At 58.0% G+C, this 18,601-nt stretch overlaps 1 protein-coding gene across 11 annotated transcripts; it reads right to left on the bottom strand.

Moving 5' to 3' along the window:
• Positions 1–111: 111 nt before the first annotated feature.
• FURIN (furin, paired basic amino acid cleaving enzyme) lies at positions 112–16,204 on the bottom strand. 11 transcript variants are annotated; one of them, XM_082388297.1, is made up of 17 exons: positions 12,218–12,467; positions 10,025–10,193; positions 7,623–7,963; positions 7,144–7,242; positions 6,935–7,030; positions 6,485–6,613; positions 6,298–6,374; positions 5,916–6,004; positions 5,214–5,386; positions 4,556–4,768; positions 3,990–4,090; positions 3,765–3,868; positions 3,571–3,688; positions 3,280–3,459; positions 2,752–2,876; positions 2,544–2,654; positions 112–2,289 (listed from the first exon to the last, which is right to left on the bottom strand). In XM_082388297.1, the coding sequence occupies exons 2-17, from the start codon at positions 10,185–10,187 to the stop codon at positions 1,694–1,696; spliced, it is 2,715 nt and encodes a 904-aa protein (XP_082244423.1). In that variant the 5' UTR covers positions 10,188–10,193; positions 12,218–12,467; the 3' UTR covers positions 112–1,693. The 11 variants fall into 11 exon arrangements, with proteins under 11 accessions (XP_082244423.1, XP_082244418.1, XP_082244419.1 ...); XM_082388292.1 differs by lacking the exon at positions 12,218–12,467 and adding an exon at positions 10,963–11,070 and having other exon boundaries at positions 10,071–10,193; XM_082388294.1 differs by lacking the exon at positions 12,218–12,467 and adding an exon at positions 10,963–11,070 and having other exon boundaries at positions 1,691–2,289; positions 2,548–2,654; positions 10,071–10,193.
• Positions 16,205–18,601: the final 2,397 nt, after the last annotated feature.

Genomic DNA, 18,601 nt, shown 5'->3' on the forward strand with positions numbered 1-18,601 from the left:
AGGTAGGCAGGACATCATGCGGGCATGTAACTCGCCCCAGCCCTCACCCGCAGCCCATCCTGGACGCAGCCCCAGGTCCTGGGAAGAACATCACCACACTGGAGACCAGGCCTGGTTTGCATAGTCTGCACGTTTAATCACTTTAAAACCTCTAACATTATCTCGTGTCCATTAAATAGAACCAACAATGCTGGGCCTGTTTAAATTACAAGAAAAAAAAAAATCACTGTGCACCAACCCAGTATCTTACAAAACCAGCTGGGCTGGCCACAAGGGTGGGGGGGGGGGGGGATGGGAGAGGTGGGGGCACCCCTGGGCAGGTGGCTGGGTGCCAGGAGGGGCTAGGGAAGAGAAAGAAAAGGGGGCTCCCAAACGGGAGGGGACTGATTGTCCTAATGGGAGGGGTACAAAAGGCACGTCAGAAGAGGGGGACTTGGGGGGCAGGACAGGTCAGTGCTTTCTCCACCAGGGCACAGTGTTGGAGGGGGGCTCAGTGCCACTGCCTGCCCACCCCTGGCACTTGGAGAACCAGTGATCCATGAGCCCTTGGCACGAGGAGCCCCATCTGAAATGGACGACAGCCTGCCCCTTCTACTGTACTCCTCCTTTCCTAGGGCCCGCCTGGCCTGGCCTGCCTCTTCAGGACCTGGGGCTCAGCTACTCCTCAGCAACACGCTGCAGACCCCCACACCTCAGGGCCAGGGCAGCCGGGGGGAACAGCAGGGTGGACAGTGGGTGTGGGAAGGTGGATGGTCCAGCTGCTACCCCCATTAAAAATACCAAAAAAAAAAAAAAAAAAAAAAGAAATCAGCATCTAAAGTGAAATAATCACAAAGTGAAAATATATCCTCAAACAGCCCCTGAGATCCCCACAGGGGAAAGCAGCATCGGGTGGGAGGCGGGAGAGGCCGGCTGGGCCACCGTCCCTCCCCACCACCCACCCAGGGGCTCCGGGACTGTGAGTGCCAACAGCCCAGGCAGCCCCGGGCTCAGAAAACAGGGACTTGGGCCCTGGCAGGAGGAGAGGGTGCCAGAGAGGGGAGGGTGGTCAGCACACCAGCACGGGGCCGGGCCAGCCTCGCTCAGCAGGCAGCCAGCTGTAGTGGAGGTGGGCAAAGGGACAAACACATGTGTGCACACACGTGTGCACCCTGGAAGTGCCTGCCTTGCCTTGGTCCCTTCCTTTGCTTACTGCTTCCGCCCGAGGCTCACCAGAGGTGGGGGATGGGGTCAGGGATGCAAAAGCCCTTAGAGAGGTGGCCTCCTCCTTCAAATACCCCCTAGGCCAGCCTCCCTGCTGCCTGGATGGGGACCATTATTGCTTTAGAGGAACAGGGAAGGGGCGAGAGCTGCAGCCCGGGTCAGGAATCCCATAAGGGAAGGGCTGCCCCTCTTCACTCCGCAGGGAACTCTGGCTGGGGCCTGGAACTTGGAAAGCTGCCCTAAAGGTTTCACTCCTTTCTCCACACGCAGGCGTGCTGGGGGTGGGCAGAGGCCCTCCCCTGCTCCCCAGCTGGTCCTGGGGTCCCACCTCAGGCAGCCGGGGGGCCCAAGGGTAGGGTGGGAAGCCGTCTCTGCCTCTCTTGCCTCCCAGCTGGGGTCCAAACCCAGTCCCAAGATAAAAAAATACTTTGGTGAATTAAAAAGTGCCCCAGGAGGGGATGGGCTCGAAGGGGCGGGCAGTAGGCGCTCGTCAAAGGGCGCTCTGGTCTTTGATAAAGGCGGTCCTCTCGCCCCGGCCCTCGTCCTCTTCTGAGTCGGACGGGCACTCCTCCTGCCAGGCTTCGGGGGGCAGCCCCTTGTAGGAGATGAGGCCACGGTCCATGGTGTACACCTTCACCCCTCGGAAGCTGAAGCCCGAGCGCAGCTGCAGGACCAGGAAGACAGTGACGAAGACCAGCACGATGAAGGCGCAGCTGAGGCCGGCCACCACCTCGGGCAGGTGCGAGGGCAGCAACCCCTCCCGCAGCCGCGGCTCTGCCTCCACCTCCGCGGGCGGCGGCCGAGGTGGCTGCTGCGGCTGCGGAGACTCACGGCTGCTCTGGCTTTGCCGGGAGCATGTCTGCTCCACAGGGTCCAGGGAGGAGTGGCTGGGGCAGCTGAGGCAGTCTGTGGGGGCTGGCCCCTGGCACGTGGCACACGAGGCGTGGCAGGGGGCACAGACGCTGGCCCGGATGATCTCCACGTCGTTCTCGGTGCTGTAGTGCGTGTCGAGGACTTGGGGAGCGAAGCCTGGAGGGCAGCGCTGGACACAGCTCTTCTGGTGCAGGGAGAAGCCTTCCTCGCACACTGCCGGCACGGGGCAGAAGGTGAGCGTCAGCCCAGCCGCCCATGGCTGTTGGGCCCTGAGCCCCACGACAGTGGCAGCCTGTGGACCTGCAGCCCCAGGCAGTCACCGCCGTCCCCAGGAGCTCCCACCCGCCCCAGGACTGTGGTCACCCTGGGGGTCCCAGCGTCTCTTCACACCCCTTTTCCTCCTTTAGGACAGGAGCCCTCTGTCCCCAGCCTCAGGTTCCCAAGCCCTCACAGCACCCACGACTGACCCACACAGGCCTGGCTGGACGTGAGGGTCTTGCAGCCGATGCTCTCAGGAGGTGTGGGCAGCCCCTCGGGGGCCGTGCCGTACAGCACGAGGGTGAACTTGGTCAGTGTCCCTATTGAGGGGGGAGGCAAAAGTCAGAAGCCACGCCCGGCACCTCAGACTCTGCCAGCGCTCCTCCTCCATCCCCAGCCCTCGAGCACCCCCAATACCATAGTTGTTTGCTTCGCTGGTGTTTTCAATCTCCAGGACCCACTCGCCAGAGGGGTCCTCGTCCCAGGAATGGGTCGTCATGAAGGCCCAATCGTTAAACCCGTCTGCAGAATAGTCGTGCGGCCTGGGGAGGAAGGTGCACGTAGCTGCCTGAGGCCTCTGGGGGATCCCAGCCAGGGGACACCGAGCCCACAGCACATGGACCACACACCCTCCCCCCAGTGCAGCATAACCCCGTTGGGCTGGAAATGCCTGCTGGGTGTTTCCCAGCAGGCCAAATGTTCTCAACCAGAAGATTCTGGAAATGTGCAAGGGTACTACGCATGGGAAGGCACACAGACATGGCATTTAATAGGCAAAATCAGGGATTCCTGCAACATGGGACAGTCCCATAGGACAAAAACCATCCTTCCCAAAATGCCAACAGTGGAAAAGTATTTGGTGCCCTTCAGGGCTGTGTGAGTGAATGAATGAATGCATGTGGACGTGAGGGACAGGACAAGCTGGACAGAGGAGAGGGCAAGCACCTGGCGGCCAGCAGGGTGGAGCGGGTGCCCATGGGGCTGACCAGGTGGATGGCCAGGTCACCGCGGCGGTTGTAGGACAGGGTGAGCCGCGCCTGAGTGTGTTCCAGCCGCGTGATGTGGCTGGGCTCCCCCAGGCAGGCGGTCACAGTCTTCCGCACCTCCAGCCGCTTCCCGATGTCCCTGCACGGAGAGCACCGTGACGGTCTATCAGCCTGGCCCAGGGGGACCAGCGGGCACCCCTGCGCCCCTCAGGTCCCGCCTGCCCCCTCCCAGCCAGGGTCCAGCCCTCACTTGGGCTCAGTGAGGATGTCGATGATGCACTTCCGCTGGGGGGTCACCGTCGTCCAGTTCTGAGCCAGAGCCACCATGGCACCTGCGTCCAGTAACCCGTAGCCATACGAATGGCTCACTGTGGGGCAGGGAAGGCGGGGTCAGTTGGGAGGCACACAGGGCCCCCGCAACCCCCAATCCAGCCCTGTGCTCACCTTTGCGGCCCACACCATTGGTGGCCCAGTCGTTAGCATTGAGGTGCGCTGGCTTTGAGGTCTGTACCACCAGGTGCTGCATGTCCCGCCAGGTGAGGTTCTTACTGCAGAGGAAGGACGGAGAGGCTTGGGGGCTGTCTCTTCGGAAAGAAGCTGGAGACCAAGGGCTGCCTTGCAGGGGGCGCTGGTGGGGACAGGGTTGCGCCTCAGCCCCCACCCACTTACTTGGCCTCCAGGGTGAGAGCGATGATGCCCGCTGCCAAGGGGGCAGAGGCAGAGGTGCCTGTGTGAGACTCCGTACACTTCTGCCGCAGATCAGTGGTCACCTACCAGGAGGACAATGATGTTGGGCCTGTAATGGGGGGAGGGCACCAGAGGGGGGCCACCTGCCTGCCCTCCCTCTGCCCACAGGCCCTGAGCACCATAAGCAGGAGTGGGGAGCCAGGGCCAAGAAACCTTGGTCCCACCTGCTGCCTTGCTAACTTGCTGTGGACAGGCCGATGCCTGGCCCTTTCCGGGCCTCAGTTTCCCGAGGAATGAGAGGATTGAACTAAAGGTTGGCGATCATTAAGAGCAACGCATGTTTTCAGGGAGAGTCTTCTCAGGGGCTTCACCGATGGCTCCAGAGTCCCCAGGAGTCTTGGAGAGCTCCCTAGCCCCCATCCCATGACGCCTTAGCCACCACCACCCAGCCACGTGCGGGTGGAAGGCAGACGGGGTTGGAAAGGGGGCCCCGGGCAGAGCCAGCAAGCAGCCCCGTTTCCCCAGCCGCCACCCGGGGCAGGACTCACGATCTGCTTCTCGTTCTGGTTTCCACTGCTGTAGGTTGTGGCCAGCGTGGACGAGCAGGCCTCACTGTACCAGGGCACGTTGCCGGACTGCGTGGCGCTGCTGATGGACAGCGTGTAGATGCTGTTGGTGTAGCCGTCGCAGTTGCAGCTGTCATGTTCCCGGCCCCCGTTCCCAGAGGCCCAGACAAAGATGGAGCCCAGCCCCCCACGGCCCTGTGGACAGAGTGGGCTGGGGTCACTCGAGAACAGGACTTGGGGGAGGCCTGGCAGGAAGATGCTGCTCGAGACTGGGAAGGCTGGAGCATCCTTCTCGGGGGACTCTCTATCCAGCCCCTGTTCCCCTGGGAGACCCCTGGTGGATCTCATCCTTTTTTGCACAAAAAAGAGAGACCCAGACCACCAACCAAAATGCTCAGACTGGTGATTCCAAAGGGTGGAATTATGGGTAATTAGTATTTACTTTTCTCTTTTTTCTGTCCTTCCAGTTCCTTAACATTTTAATAACATTTAATAAACAAACTTTGTGTAAATTAAAATTAAACACAAGAATAAATAAATAGGAACAGAAAAACACAAAGAAGTATGGAAAAGGTAGCGCCTAGTTTACCCCCCGAGGCTGGGCCTGGTTTCTAGGGCGGGGCCAGGACCCCCACCTCACCTGGCTGACCCCCCGGAAGAAGGCCTCCTCAGCAAGGCGGGCTGGCCCATCCACGGTCTTGCCGTCGTCCTCGGGGCCCCAACTGGCGCTGTAGATGTGGATGTGGTTGGGATTCAGGCCCAGCGAGCGTGCCTCTACCGCATCTGTCACTTCACCGTCCAGCATGCGCACCCCTGGCCATGGAGGGGGGCGGGGAGAGGGATGCTGCGTGGGTCCAGCTGCCAGGAGCTCTCCCTGGAGCACACCCAGCCTTGCACCCAGAGGATGGGCAGGGGAGGGCAGAGGATGGTGCTGGGAAACCCTGAGCCCCTAACTCACTGGCCAGCCTCTGCCTTTCGAAGACAAGACGCAGGGGAAAAGGGGAGATCTCCCTGGGCCCCAACCACACATTCTGGACTAGGATGAGTTTCTGGGGTCCCAAAGGAGCATGGTGATCAAGGCCTGCCATGTAAGGACTCAGAGTGGACAGTGAGGATTTAGGGAGACTCCTGCTAAGAAACACTCCCTCCGCCCCACAGCACAGGGCCACCAGCACAGGTGGTTCAGCTTTTTGAGTTACTAAGAACCCTCTAAAGAAGAGCCATGCGGTCAAAACGATCCACAGCGGGAAAGTGGCAGACACAGGCTAGATGGGAAGTGAATAGAGAAGAATCCCACTGGAAGGGTCCTCCCAAAGACCGGGTAGCCAAGGCCCACACCCACCTCCAATGCGGGCATTGTAGGCCACGCCTACACCACAGACACCGTTGTTGGCCACTGCAGCCACCTCGCCTGCACACCGTGTGCCATGCCTGCCAGGGCCAAGAGCACAGCATTAACAGTGGACAGAGCATGGTGGGTGCAGCCTGAGGAGCAGGAAGGGCCACATGCATGCCCCTCTACCTTTGCTGTCCCACATCTGTACACAGACCACACACCCCCCGCTCCTCTTGGCCTATGGCCACCTCCACTCAGACCGAACCTTCCCTCAGAGCCCCAGCTAGACCAGGACTATGGAAAAGACTTCAGCCTCTCGGGAAGGGCACATCTGCTTCCTCAGTGGAAAACAGAAGGGAAGCAGAGGCCAGGGACCTGCAATTCTTACCTGTTGTCATTCATCTGCGTGTACCGAGGCTGGGGGTCAGGGTCCTGGTCATTGACATCGAAGCTGGCCCCAGGATCCTGGAAAGGACATGGCCATCATCAGGGTCAGCCTGAACACACCGGCAGAACAGGACCATCCCTAGACTCCCCTCGCCAGGGATGGCTGCCTCCCTCCCCAACCTCCTCACATAATTGCCTGCCAAGTCCGGGTGGTTCTTCTCGATGCCATCGTCCAGAATGGAGACCACGATGCCACGCCCCGTGTAGCCCTGGGCCCAGGCCTCCTTCACGTTCAGGTCCCGCTGGGTGACACCAGACTGCAGAGACACCCACCCCCGTCACCCAGCACTTACGAGATGTGGTTGCTGGGTGAGGTTACGGGAACCTTGGAGAATCCCTTTGCCACCCCCAAAAGCTCCTTCTCCACCCGCCCCTGCTCCTCAAATGCCACCACTGGTTGTCTGGGCTCATGGAATTATAAAGAACTCTGGGAGGGCACTCCCCAGGGCTCAGCAGGATGGGCTGGAGTAAGATTACTCAGCAGACAGAGGAAGACTGACAGGAGGCCTGGAAGTCGGCCTCATCCACTCACGGGACCCCTCAGTGGATGGATGGATGCAGCCAGGGAGGCAACGTACCAGGTACCACTGCTGGGGAAACTTGGGGTCCGTGGGCTCCTGGTACACGTCCCGTTTGGCCCGTCGCTTTGCCACCTGCTGCTCCAGCCACTGTACCTGTGAGGGAGTGAGGGAGAGATGGTGTGGGTGGAGGAGTGGGGAGGGAGAGCAAGGCCTCCTGAGAACTGAAAGGGAAGGGTGGCAGCAGGAGGGGCTGGGGCCGCACTCACTTGAGGTTCCCGCTGCAGCCGGCTGTGCCGCGGGCGGTGAGGTGACAGGGACCGCTTTGTCACCGCTCGATGCCAGAAGTGGTAATAGTTGCCGAAGATCTACAACAGAGCAGGGAGACTGAGCTGGGCTTTCCATCTGCCAGTCCTCATGGAGGCGGGGGATGGGGGTGGACAACCGGCTGCAAGGGGAGGCTCACCACGGCAGGGGGTGGTGGGCATCTGCTCCCCGCCCAGGACCCCACAAGGAGGTGCAGCGGGCTGAGGGGGACTCACCCCCCCTGGGATACACCGGTCCACTGAGCAACCTAGGCTAGAAGCCCAAGGGCAGGACAAGCCACCCATAACATGCCTACTACCCAGATGCCCCTGAGAAGACAAGCCCCAGAGTTCCTGCTCTGGGTGCTGGAACCCCTGCCCTCACTGGCCCCACCCCCTGGCGATGTCCTATGCCTCGGCCAGCAGGAGGGAAGAACACCTACCTGGCCCAGGTTGAGGAAGCCATGCTTGCGTGCCACACTGTCAGCCACGGCTGGGCCTCCAGGAATGCACACGGCCCAGGTGTTGGTGAAGACCTTCTGGCCACGGACATCGGCCGCCAGCAGGACCAAGGCTCCTGCTGCTGCTACCACCCATAGCAACCAGGGCCTCAGCTCCATTGGGGGGGACAGGTGGCCGGGACCCCGGAGCCCCCGTCTCCTTGGCCTGGTCACAGGGCCTCGGCTCCCGTGTGCCTGCTCACTGACTGTGGCCCGGGGCTGACTGGCGGGGGCATGGGACCGAGACGGGCAGGACTGCGCGGGGAGGATGAGGGCTGCCGGCTCTGAGAGGAACAAGGGAGGAGAAGAGGGAGAGTCAGTCGCTCCCCAGCCACGCACTAAAGCTGCCTTCCCACCCCACGGCTCACTCCAGGCCTGAAAGGGGCTCTGGGGGGGAGGGGTGAAAATCCAGCCCCCCAAGGTTAGCCGGATAGATGGACAGAAGGACCGCCTCCACACGCAAGAATACGGAAGTGGGATGAAGAGGACCAAGGCTTGAGTCGCTCAAAATTAGAAGCAACAACTGAATAAATGCTTGCCAGAATTGAAGTCAAAAAGGTGGGTTAGGGACTTCCCTGGTGGCGCAGTGGTTAAGAATCCTCCTGCCAATGCAGGGGACACGGGTTCGAGCCCTGGTCCGGGAAGATCCCACATGCCGTAGAGCAACTAAGCCCGTGCGCCACAACTACTGAGCCTGTGCTCTAGAGCCCGCGAACCACAACTACTGAGCCCGCGTGTCACAACTACTGCAGCCCATGCACCTAGAGCCCGTGCTCTGCAACAAGAGAAGCCACTGCAATGAGAATCCCGCACACCGCAACGAAGAGCAGCCCCTGCTCGCCACAACTAGAGAAAGCCCATGCGCAGCAACAAAGACCCAATGCAGCCAAATATAAATAAATAAATTAATTAATTTAAAAAAAAAAAAAGGTGGGTTATAGGGACTTCCCTGGTGGCGCAGTGGTTAAGAACCCACCTGCCACTGCAGGGGACAGGGGTTCAAGCCCTGGTCAGGTAAGATCCCACATGCCATGGAGCAACTAAGCCCGTGGGCCACAAGTACTGAGCTCTCGTGTCACAACTACTGAAGCTTGCACTCCTAGAGCCCGGGCTCCACAACAAGAGAAGCCACCGTAATGAGAAGCCCTCGCACCACAACGAAGAGTAACCCCCACTCGCCACAACTAGAGAAAGCCTGCGCACAGCAACGAAGACCCAATGCAGACAAAAATTAATTAATTAATTATTTTTTAAAAAGGTGGGTTATAAAGCAGTAGGTACCTATAATCCTGTTTTGTTTTTAAAAAACTATTTATACGTGTATATTTATATAAAACCACAAAACATAATCTGGAAGGACACATGCTAACAATGGTTCTCTCAAGGTGGTGAGAATTATGAGTAATTGTTATTTTCTTTTGTGTCATGTATATTTTCCAAATTACCCAGGTATATTTTATAAAGGAATAAAATGTTAGCTTTTTAAAGTGTTTTAATGGGCGGTGTCTACACAGCTCACTAGGGCTTCCTAGTTCAGCAAAGCAGACCCAGCCATAGGGAGTTACCTGCAAAGACCCACAGCCCCTGGCAAGAAAGAGTGGGTAACCTAAGGTGGGATGGGGGCTTTGGGGGCTGAGCACGGGGAGGGGGGATCGCAGTGGCTTCACCCTCCCTCTTTGGCCCAGACCATCAGCAAAGTCAGGGGCTCAGGCTCTTTTTTTACACAGTTTCCTGGGAAACGCTGGGGCCACCCAGCCCTGGCCTGCAGGCCTCCAGCAGCCCCCTCGGTCGCTCCACACCCACCAGCCTTGCGTAATCTGAGCCCGGGCAGCCAGGGCAAACACTGGCTGCTGAGCCAGGAGCGCCAAGGTGAAGCTGAATCAATAGTCCGAGTGTTGTTTTTCCTCCTTCAGCAAACAGACAGCAGGACCTCTCTGCCTGGGGCCACATAACTGTCCCCACATAGGGCCCCTGGCTAGCCAGAAGCCAAGCCCCTGGGGTGGGGAGAAGCTGGGGGAGGTCCCGGTGGGGCTGCCGGAGGTGTCCCGCCTCAGTGCCAAGCTTGTTGAGCACAGCGCCTGCCCACACGGCCCCGGATGCCCCCACCACTCCCAGGGCCCAGCCCCAAAGGAGGCCACTCTGCTGGATGGCAAAATGAAGCTCCCCATCTCACCCGGGCCCCGGAGAGCTGGACAGGCGGGCTCACCACTGGGAACACTCCTTTTCCAGAGACTGCCCTCAGTCACAGTCAGCCTCCCTGCCTGCTCCTGCTGCAGTCCCACCCTGCAGGCTGGAGAGACTCAACACACAATTCCTGGAGTATTTTCAGTTTACACCAAAATAACCTGACAGCTGATGGCAGGAGGCATCCACAATGCAGCTCCTCCTCACCCTGGATGGGCAGAGTCCATAGGGTTCCCGGACAGGCCTGGAAGCCACAGCCCCATGATGCCTTGGGTGACCAAGTTCCGGAAAGCTGGTCTGAGCAATGGCTGGGCAGCCAGACATCCAGCCCTAGGGGGTGAAGGAAATCCAAGCCCCTCATTTAACAGAGGATATGGAGACCTAGGGGCAGAGCCAGATAGAAACAAGCCCTCTTCTCCCCTTCTTGCCACAAGAGCGGCCTCTTGGTTCCAGATGTCAAGAAAGGCCATCTCCTGACCACAGTGCTGTGAGTCGTACTGGAACTCCCAAATCAAGACTGGGTTCATCTGCGTCCAGCCCAAGTTCTGGGACATTGTGGATGGAGCTGCAGCTGCTTGGTGGTAAAGGTGATTAACTACTTAATTACCTTGCAGCACCCAAAAAGAAAGCGGGCTTCAGGCACAACCAAACAATCCCCCAAGAAAGGACCAGCCTTTGTCTGCTCAGCATCCCCAGCCACGGTGAGCCGTAGATATGGCTTCCACAGAGCCTGAAGCCTCCAGACAGCCCTGCCTCAACATCCTGGAGGGAGGGAGGGAGGGAGGAAGGGAGGGAGGGAGGGAGGGAGGACCCCCTCCCAAAAGAGCAGGCACTGAGAACAATGAATGAATGGGCTTCTCCCCACCCCCATCCCAGACTCTGACTCACCCTCTGAGTCCCAGTTCGGCTCAAACCCAGAGGCTTGCTGTATTTCCAGCCTCCTGTGAAGCCCTCTCACATGGGAGTCAGCTCCAGGCTGTGGCCACAGAGAGACCTGTGGGTGCTCCTCGTGGCTGTGTTCTAGGCCAAAGCCATTTTCTCCAGTCCCAGGAACCTCCTAACACAGACACCCACTCTGAGGCACCCAAACTGAACCTACCCCAGGTCCAGCTGCTGTTTCCCAGGCACTGGGGGTCTGGCGTGGACAGGGCTGCCTGGGAAACCTGGTCCCGTCTCTCTTTCCAGCAAAGAAACACCAAGCCAGGTCCTGTAACAGGCACCGAAGGCTGTGCTGAAATTCTGAATTCCAATCTTTACTCAACTCATTTACTATGTGATCTTAAGTCACTTCCTCTCTCTGGGCCTCAGTTTCCTAGATGGTAAAAACTGCTAGACCAGAGGTTTTCAAACTTATTTTTAAAGCCACAGAATCTTTAAAAAATCAAATCTTATGTGGAAGCCCAGTATAGGAAATTGTAAAACTTGGGCCACTCTGGTTGAAACGGGTCACGCTTGGCTACTCTCCTATGCTGTGCCCACACCTGGCCAGCAGCTGCCCAGCCCTCACTAGGCCACATCACCTGGGTTCCCCTCCCACTTCCCAAGTCAGAAAGAATTCTGACATCCTCCGGTGGAGGAGGGTCTGCACCCCCAGGGGCAAAGGGCTAGGGGATGGCGGGGAAAGCAGGTACTGACCTGACAAGTGACTGCTGTAAGACCTGTCTGGCAAGCAGGCCGCCCCTCAGTCCAGCCACCCCACGGGGGCAGCAGGGGTCTCGGCCAGGCCTCCGCGGGAGGCAGCCCCGGAACCTACCTGAGCCAGCCTCCCAGCGCCCGCGGATCCCGCACCTGAGTGTCTCGCCGCTCAGGTGTGCGGGCGGGGACGAGGCCCGGGCCGTGAATAATCCCCTCCGCCTCGCGAACAGCCGCTCCTCCCCTCCCCCGGCGGGAGCGCAGGCCCTCCCCAGCCGCGGAGTGCCGGCGGCGGCCCCCGAAGGACTGCGGGGAGGCGGGAGCACCCGGCGCCTCTGGAATTCTCTCGCCATCCCGCCCCCAGCGGGGGCCCCGCTGGCGCTTCCTGAGGTCAGAGGGCTCGCCCCGGCCCCAAGCGGAAAAGTACCGGCACCTACAAGGGCTGGGAGCCGAGCCGGGCCCGACGCTCTCAGGTGGGCTGCGGGGCGCCCTTCCTGCTCCCCACGGCTTCACCCTCGGGGCCGGCCCGGGGGCCAGTTTCGAAAGCCGGGCGGGCAGCCGGGCCCGGGCTGCCTCCGTGCCAGCGACCCCGACCCTCCCCTGCCTGGGCGCCCGGGCCGCGGAGCCCGCTCCTCCGGCAGAGCGGCCCAGTCCGACCGGCTCTCCTCGGGCCCGGCTCCCGGCGCGCTGCCTCCACCGGGCCCCGCGCCCTCGCCGCTTACCCTAGGGAGCGCGGGCGGGGAAACTTTTCCAGGCGAGCGCCGCGGCGGCTCGGGCGCCCCTCGGCCGAGCGGAGAGCCCGGCGGCGGGGCCTGGGCTCGACGAGATCCCCGCGCCCGGCAGCAGCGTCACCGCGCGGAGGCGGGGAGGAGCGGCGGCGCGGCCTCGGCCGGGCCGGCGACCAGGGCAGGGCTCGGCCTCGGCCTCGGCTCCGGCTCCGGCTCCGGCGCGGGCGGGGGCAGCGGCCGGGCCGCGGCGGCGGCGCGGCTTGTTTACTCGGGCCGCTGTCAGCGGCTGCGGCGGCCGGGGCTCCTCCTCCTCCGCCGCCGCGCCCCCTCCCCCTCGCGGCGCCACCTCCGCGCTCCCCAGCAGCCGCCGCAGCGGTCCCGCCGCCCTGGCCCGCCGCGCCGCCCATGCCGCCCGGCCCCGGGCCCGCGTTCGGAGCGGGAGAGCCGCAGCCCCCGAGCTCCGGCCTTGCGGGGCGCCCGCTGCCTCCGGCTCACGGTCGGGACAGGTAGGAAGTGGAGCCAGCGATCCCAAAGCCCTCGCGGCCGCCCGGCGCGTCGCCCAGGCCCCACTGCCCGCACCCGCGCCCCGGGCTCGGCTCTTCGCGCCGCGAGCTCCCCGGGCCGGCGGCCGAGGAGACCCGAACTCGGAACCCCCGGCAGGGGTTGGGAAGGGCTCGAGGCGTCACTCTGAGCCCAGTCTCGGCCGGATTCTGGGGAAGCTGGCCTTCTTCTCCCCCCACTTCCCCACTCCTAAGCCACGAGTTTGGGCACGACCGAGTTAAGTGCCCTGGGATGACGCACCTGGGGTACCCCATCTGAGGTCGGGCTTCACCGCGCCTGGGCAAACCTCCTCGTGGCCTGCAGTTAGAGGACTCACGATTTTATTTGCATTTATATAGACAGGTGGATAAGCAGAACAAGTAGCCCATCCCCTTTTAATTTTTTTAAAACTTTTTTTTTTTTAACTCCAACCGCCTGCCAGGCACCAGGCCAATCACTTTATATTATCTCCTTTTCATGTACATTATTTAATCTACATAATCCTTTCAGGCTGACATTATTAATCCCATTTTACAGATAAGGAAACTGAGGCGCACAAGGTTTAAATAATTTGCCCAAGATACCACAACTAGCAGGCCTCAGAGCCTGGAAGAGATCTAGGGCTTTGGCAGAGCCTGAATCTGAGCTACTTGCAATATACCAGCCGGCTCCTCTCCCTCCCTGGGTCCCTGCCCTAGAAAACGTCTGTGCTACTTGGCCGAGGCCACCACTGCTTGAGCTGAGAGAGAAAAGAGGGGAAATGTGGCCAAAAGCTCCCCAGGCTGGGTTATTCCAAGGTCGCAGAGCAGTCTCTGCCCATCCTTTCCTGCTCGCTTTGAGATAACCTGGCAGAACAATATTATCCTGTGATCTGTTCAACACCGGTTTGGGGATAATGACAAAAACGAGCACCGAACACTGCAGAGCATGTTCTCTGAGCCAGGAGTAGTTCTCAGCTCTTTCCGTGTGTTAAATTATTTTATCCTTACCACAAACCCTGTAAGGTGGATACAATTTTCCTTTAGGGATCTTTCATGTATCACTATCTACAGAGGAGGAAACTGAGGCCCAGAGAAGTTAAGTAACATTCGTAAAGTAACTCACTAGGTGACAAGTCAACCAGCAAACCTGCGTTTGAAACCCTGCAGTACTAATTTACACTATGCCACCTTAGACAAGTTACTTAATTCTCAGAGCCTCAATTTACCCCTCTGTAAAATGGAGATAATATTCAACTAGTGGGATAAGGTACTGTTTGGGCACCTGTACAAACAGTGCAAAAACCGGAAACTCAGGGAAGAATGTGCAGTCCTAAAAGTTGAGCCGGGAGATAAGTCCAGTTGGCCCCCTCTTGGAATGGGAACTGCCCCCCACAGGGAGCAAAGACTCCTAGGGGCCACCCTGGGGTGGCTCCAACTAGCAGCACCAGCCACAGTTGGGAAAACAATACTTCTTCAGTCAGACCTAGGCAGGAAGTGAGTCACGGTTCTTCCTAAGTCTGTGAGCAAGAGATCCCTATTGAGGGGAAATGGGGACAGGGCTGGTCCCATCTAGCCTCAGAGTCCCCCAGTGCCCTTCCCCCTTGTCCTCTGACTTACAAGAAAGGTAAACCCGGAAGGAAAGCAATCCTGTCTGCCTCTAGGTGCCCCACCCATCCTGGAGGCCGGCCCCAGGGGAGCCGAAGTGGGTCTGAGGAGGAGGAGGGGCTAGCCCTGTCTCAGGCGGCTGCCACCCAGCAGAGGCACTGGAGCTTCCCAGTTTCTCCCGACAGCCGGCCCCTCCAATCCTGCCTTTGGCATAAGGAGAATTCTTTCAACTGTTGCTCAGAAGTGCATCACTGAGGGAAGGAGAGAGGAGAGGACCGAGAGAGTAAGCCCCTGCCCCGGAGGATCTCCACCTTAGTCTTGCTCCTATTTTAGGGTTTCACATACAACTGTATTTTACAACGATTTGGTTGTTTAAAAGAATGTGGAGGGGGGCTTCCCTGGTGGCGCAGTGGTTGAGAATCAGCCTGCCAGTGCAGGGGACATGGGTTCGAGCCCTGGTCTGGGAAGATCCCACATGCCACGGAGCAACTAGGCCTGTGAGCCACAACTACTGAGCCTGCGGCGTCTGGAGCCTGTGCTCGGCAACGAGAGGCCGCGATAGTGAGAGGCCCGCGCACCGCGATGAAGAGTGGCCCGCACTTGCCGCAACTAGAGAAAGCCCTCGCACAGAAACGAAGACCCAGCACAGCCAAAAATAAATAATAAATAAATAACAAATAAATTAAAAAAAAAAAAAAAAGAATGTGGAGGGAATTCCCAGGTGGTCCAGTGGTTAAGACTCTGTGCTTCCACTGCAGGGGGCAAGGGTTCAATCCCTGGTCAGGGAGCTAAGATCCCTCATGCCATGCAGCGTGGCCAAAAACAACCCCAAAAAACAAAAGAAAAAAAGAATGTGGAAGACACCTCCTTGCGAAAAGCCCTCTGGAGAGAATCCCAGCTTGCCACAGCTGGTGACTGCTAGCCAAATTCTTTTTCTCCTGGAACAAGTCCTGTGGGCAGGTTTTGTTCTCTTTATCACTCCCAACAATTTGTCTGAGGCCTTAAAAGCCAGAAGGAGCTCAACTGCCTGCAGAGCCCAGGTCCACTGACTTGGGGCCCTAAGAGCCCAGGGCCCTCTGGATCACAGTTATCCGTTTTACACAGCAGTTAATAGGACAGGGGGCACCACGTGACAGAAGTCTGGCAACAGGGTGGGGGGCGACCTATGGGGTGGAGCAGGGCCTGATGGGTAAGGCCTGAGGGAGGAAGGGGCTGTGACCAGTTCCCACCTTCCCAGCAGGGGGCCGGAGGAGCCGTCCAGCCAGCCAGGCCTCTCTTTATCCTTGGATTTGGGGCTAACCTGGGAGACTCCCAAGAGCAACCGTTGTCCTATGGTAAAATCCACCCAGTCACCCTTACCTCAGGCACTCCCACTGTCCCCTTGGAGTGCTCCGGGGGTCCCTTTCTCTCAAAATCTCTGCCCCACTCTCAGGCACCTCAAACAAAGCCTTCGCAGCAGCACCCACACCTGGGCTTTTTCTTTTCTCTTCTTTTTTTTTTTTTTTGGCTGCACCACTCGGCATGCAGGATCTTAGTTCCCGACCAGGGATCGAACCCACGACCCCTGCAGTGGAAGCGCGGAGTCTTAACCACTGGACCACCAGGGAAGTCCCCCGACACCTGGTTTTAATCAAAATGTCTGCACCACATCCACACATGCATAGAAGAGCAGACAACAAAATTTAATTGGTATTTTCTCTAAAAAGGTGGGGATTTGAGAGCTTTTTGTTGTCTTCTTTTTGCTTACCTGCATTTTCAGGAATTTCTACAATAACTTTTAGAATAAGATAATTAAAATTTTAAGTCATGCAAAACTGAATAAAGCATGCCCATACTTCACCATCTAGCTCCAGAACACCTGGGGTCCCTCCTCCTATCCCATCACTGGGCAGGGCCCTTCCAGTTCTGGCTAAACCACTTTGGGAAAACCTCCTTTATAGGACAGGCAAACAGGGTGTCTGTGTGGGTGGGGGGAGGAGCTAGAAGTGATGTGGTGGTGATGTATCTGGTCACGCTGGGACAGGATTGCAGCAAGGTCAGCCCTTCTCATGTTCCCAATTACTGGGCTAGCTCCGCACTTACCTTTTACCTGCTGGCTCTGCTGCCTCCCCAAGTCACTGGTCGGCTTAATGGCTGGTTCCCTTCTGCTGGCTCTGTGTCTTTTGCCTTGCCTTCAGTGCCCAGGCAGTGCTACCCACAATTGGGCACCAAATAGGTGCTTTGTGTGCACTCTAGTCTGGCAGACATTCATTGAGCACCTGCTGAATGCCTGGCCCTGGGACCTCAAGCTGAGTCCCTTAGAACTTGTCCTCAGGAAGCCAGCGACCACCTCTGGGAGACTTAGGAGGTACCTGAGACATGACAGTATCTTCCTGAAGCTTCACCCTCCCTTCTGGCCTTGCAGTTCCAACAAACTCTGCCCTTCCTTCTCCCTCTTTTTTTTTTTTTTTTAAGTGGGATGAATATCAGGAGTCCCACTTTTTTTTTTTTTTTTAAATTAATTAATTTATTTATGGCTGTGTTGGGTCTTCGTTTCTGTGCGAGGGCTTTCTCTAGTTGTGGCAAGCGGGGGCCACTCTTCATCGCGGTGCGCGGGCCTCTCACTATCGCGGCCTCTCTTGTTGTGGAGCACAGGCTCCAGACGCGCAGGCTCAGTAATTGTGGCTCACGGGCCCAGCTGCTCTGCGGCATGTGGGATCTTCCCAGACCAGGGCTCGAACCCGCGTCCCCTGCATTAGCAGGCAGATTCGCAACCACTGCGCCACCAGGGAAGCCCCCCCTTCTCCCTCTTGATACAAAAAGGTAAAACAGTCAGTTAACGACTTCTTGTTGAATTTTCCTATCAGTTTTGTTACTGGAACAGGGTTTTGCAACCTCACACTATTGACATCTTGGGCCAGGTTATTCTTGTTCTGGGAACTGTCCCTTGCATGGTAGGATGTTTAGCAACATCCCTGGTCTCTAAACACTAGGGGCCAGTCGCACCCCACCCCCATTATGACAACCAAAAGTGTCCCCAGACATTGCCGAACATCCCCTGGAGGGGGCGTGTAAAGTTGCCCCCGGCTGAGAACCACTGGTCCGGAGTGAGGACTGGGAGTGGTGCGGGAGACGGTTTGTGTGCCAGGGTTCCAGGCATCAGGGGTTGTCTGCTGGGAACTATGCGCTGAGACAGCAGGCAGCAAGGGAGAAAATTCCCAAACCCCAAACCGCCTGGCATGGCAATGCAACAAATGGGGCCATTTAGTGTTCAGGGCAAACGATCTTATGTATCTCCACGACACCTGAGGACATCGCTCTCAGGAACGTTAATGATAATGCTGAATTGAGGAAAGGAACAATCACGTTGATCACACTCTGTTTACTGAGGTGGGGAAGTGGGTGAGCCAGCTTCGCATTAAATATGTATTTAGAAAGCAGATCAGTGGTGGCTGGGGGCAGAGGGGCGGGGCAGGAGGAGACTTCGGGGAGTGATGGATATGTTCGCTATCCTGATTGTGGTGATGATTCCATGGGTACACACAAACGTCAAAATGGATCAAGTTGTACGTTTTAAATATGTGCAGTTTATAGCGTGTCAATTATATGTCAATAAAGCTGTTTTTAAAATGTATTTCATTGTTTAACATTTTAGTGCTTGAAAGGCATTATTTTGGAAATTTACTAACATGAAGTAGCCATTTCTTGACTGTGCCAGATGAATGGGGGGAGGGGTGGCGGTCACTGCAGTACTTAAAAAGGAAACAGCAAAAAAGAAAATGATCACGGGCCTTAAGGCTGACCTAAGGAAGGAGGAAAAGGGATGCCGAGAACATTCAGCTCCGACGTCTTTCGATGAAGCCAGCGAGAGCCTGTCCGCTGGTTTAGAGGAAACACTGGAGAGTTTTTCCATTGGATGATGCTATCAAACCAACGTGTCTGGAAAGGTATTATCAGGGGCTTGGGGAAAAAAAAAACAAATGTAGTGCTGGCTACCAGGAAAGGAACAGATGAATCTGGAAATTACAGGCTCCTCCACTACCATTAATCCCTAAAACAAACACTGCTGGGGGAAAAGCCAGTTAATACCTGGAGGAGGGCGGGTGCTATCCCTCAGTGGGGCTGGTACAGCTGGGGAGCGGAGAGCCTTTATAGGAGCAGGGTGCACGGGAAAGTTGCCAGAATCGACCGTGCCCAGGGGGGTGCACTCAGCAGGGAGGGGTGCCAAGATGCCCAGCAGGGAGACCTGGGGGCGGCCAACAATGAGGGGCGT

The sequence above is a fragment of the Balaenoptera borealis genome (genome assembly GCF_965194805.1).
Source record: "Balaenoptera borealis genome assembly, chromosome: 3".
In the NCBI taxonomy this organism is placed as follows: domain Eukaryota; kingdom Metazoa; phylum Chordata; class Mammalia; order Artiodactyla; family Balaenopteridae; genus Balaenoptera; species Balaenoptera borealis.

Excerpts from the sequence above, each read along its gene's own strand:
- FURIN (XM_082388296.1), bottom strand. The coding sequence starts at position 11,848 with ATGGCGAGAGAATTCCAGAGGCGCCGGGTGCTCCCGCCTCCCCGCAGT. Across the intron at positions 3,689-3,764 it reads CAATGGTGTGGGCCGCAAAG|TGAGCCATTCGTATGGCTAC; the intron begins GTGAGCACAGGG and ends CCTGCCCCACAG. Across the intron at positions 2,655-2,751 it reads CAGCGAAGCAAACAACTATG|GGACACTGACCAAGTTCACC; the intron begins GTATTGGGGGTG and ends CCCCCTCAATAG.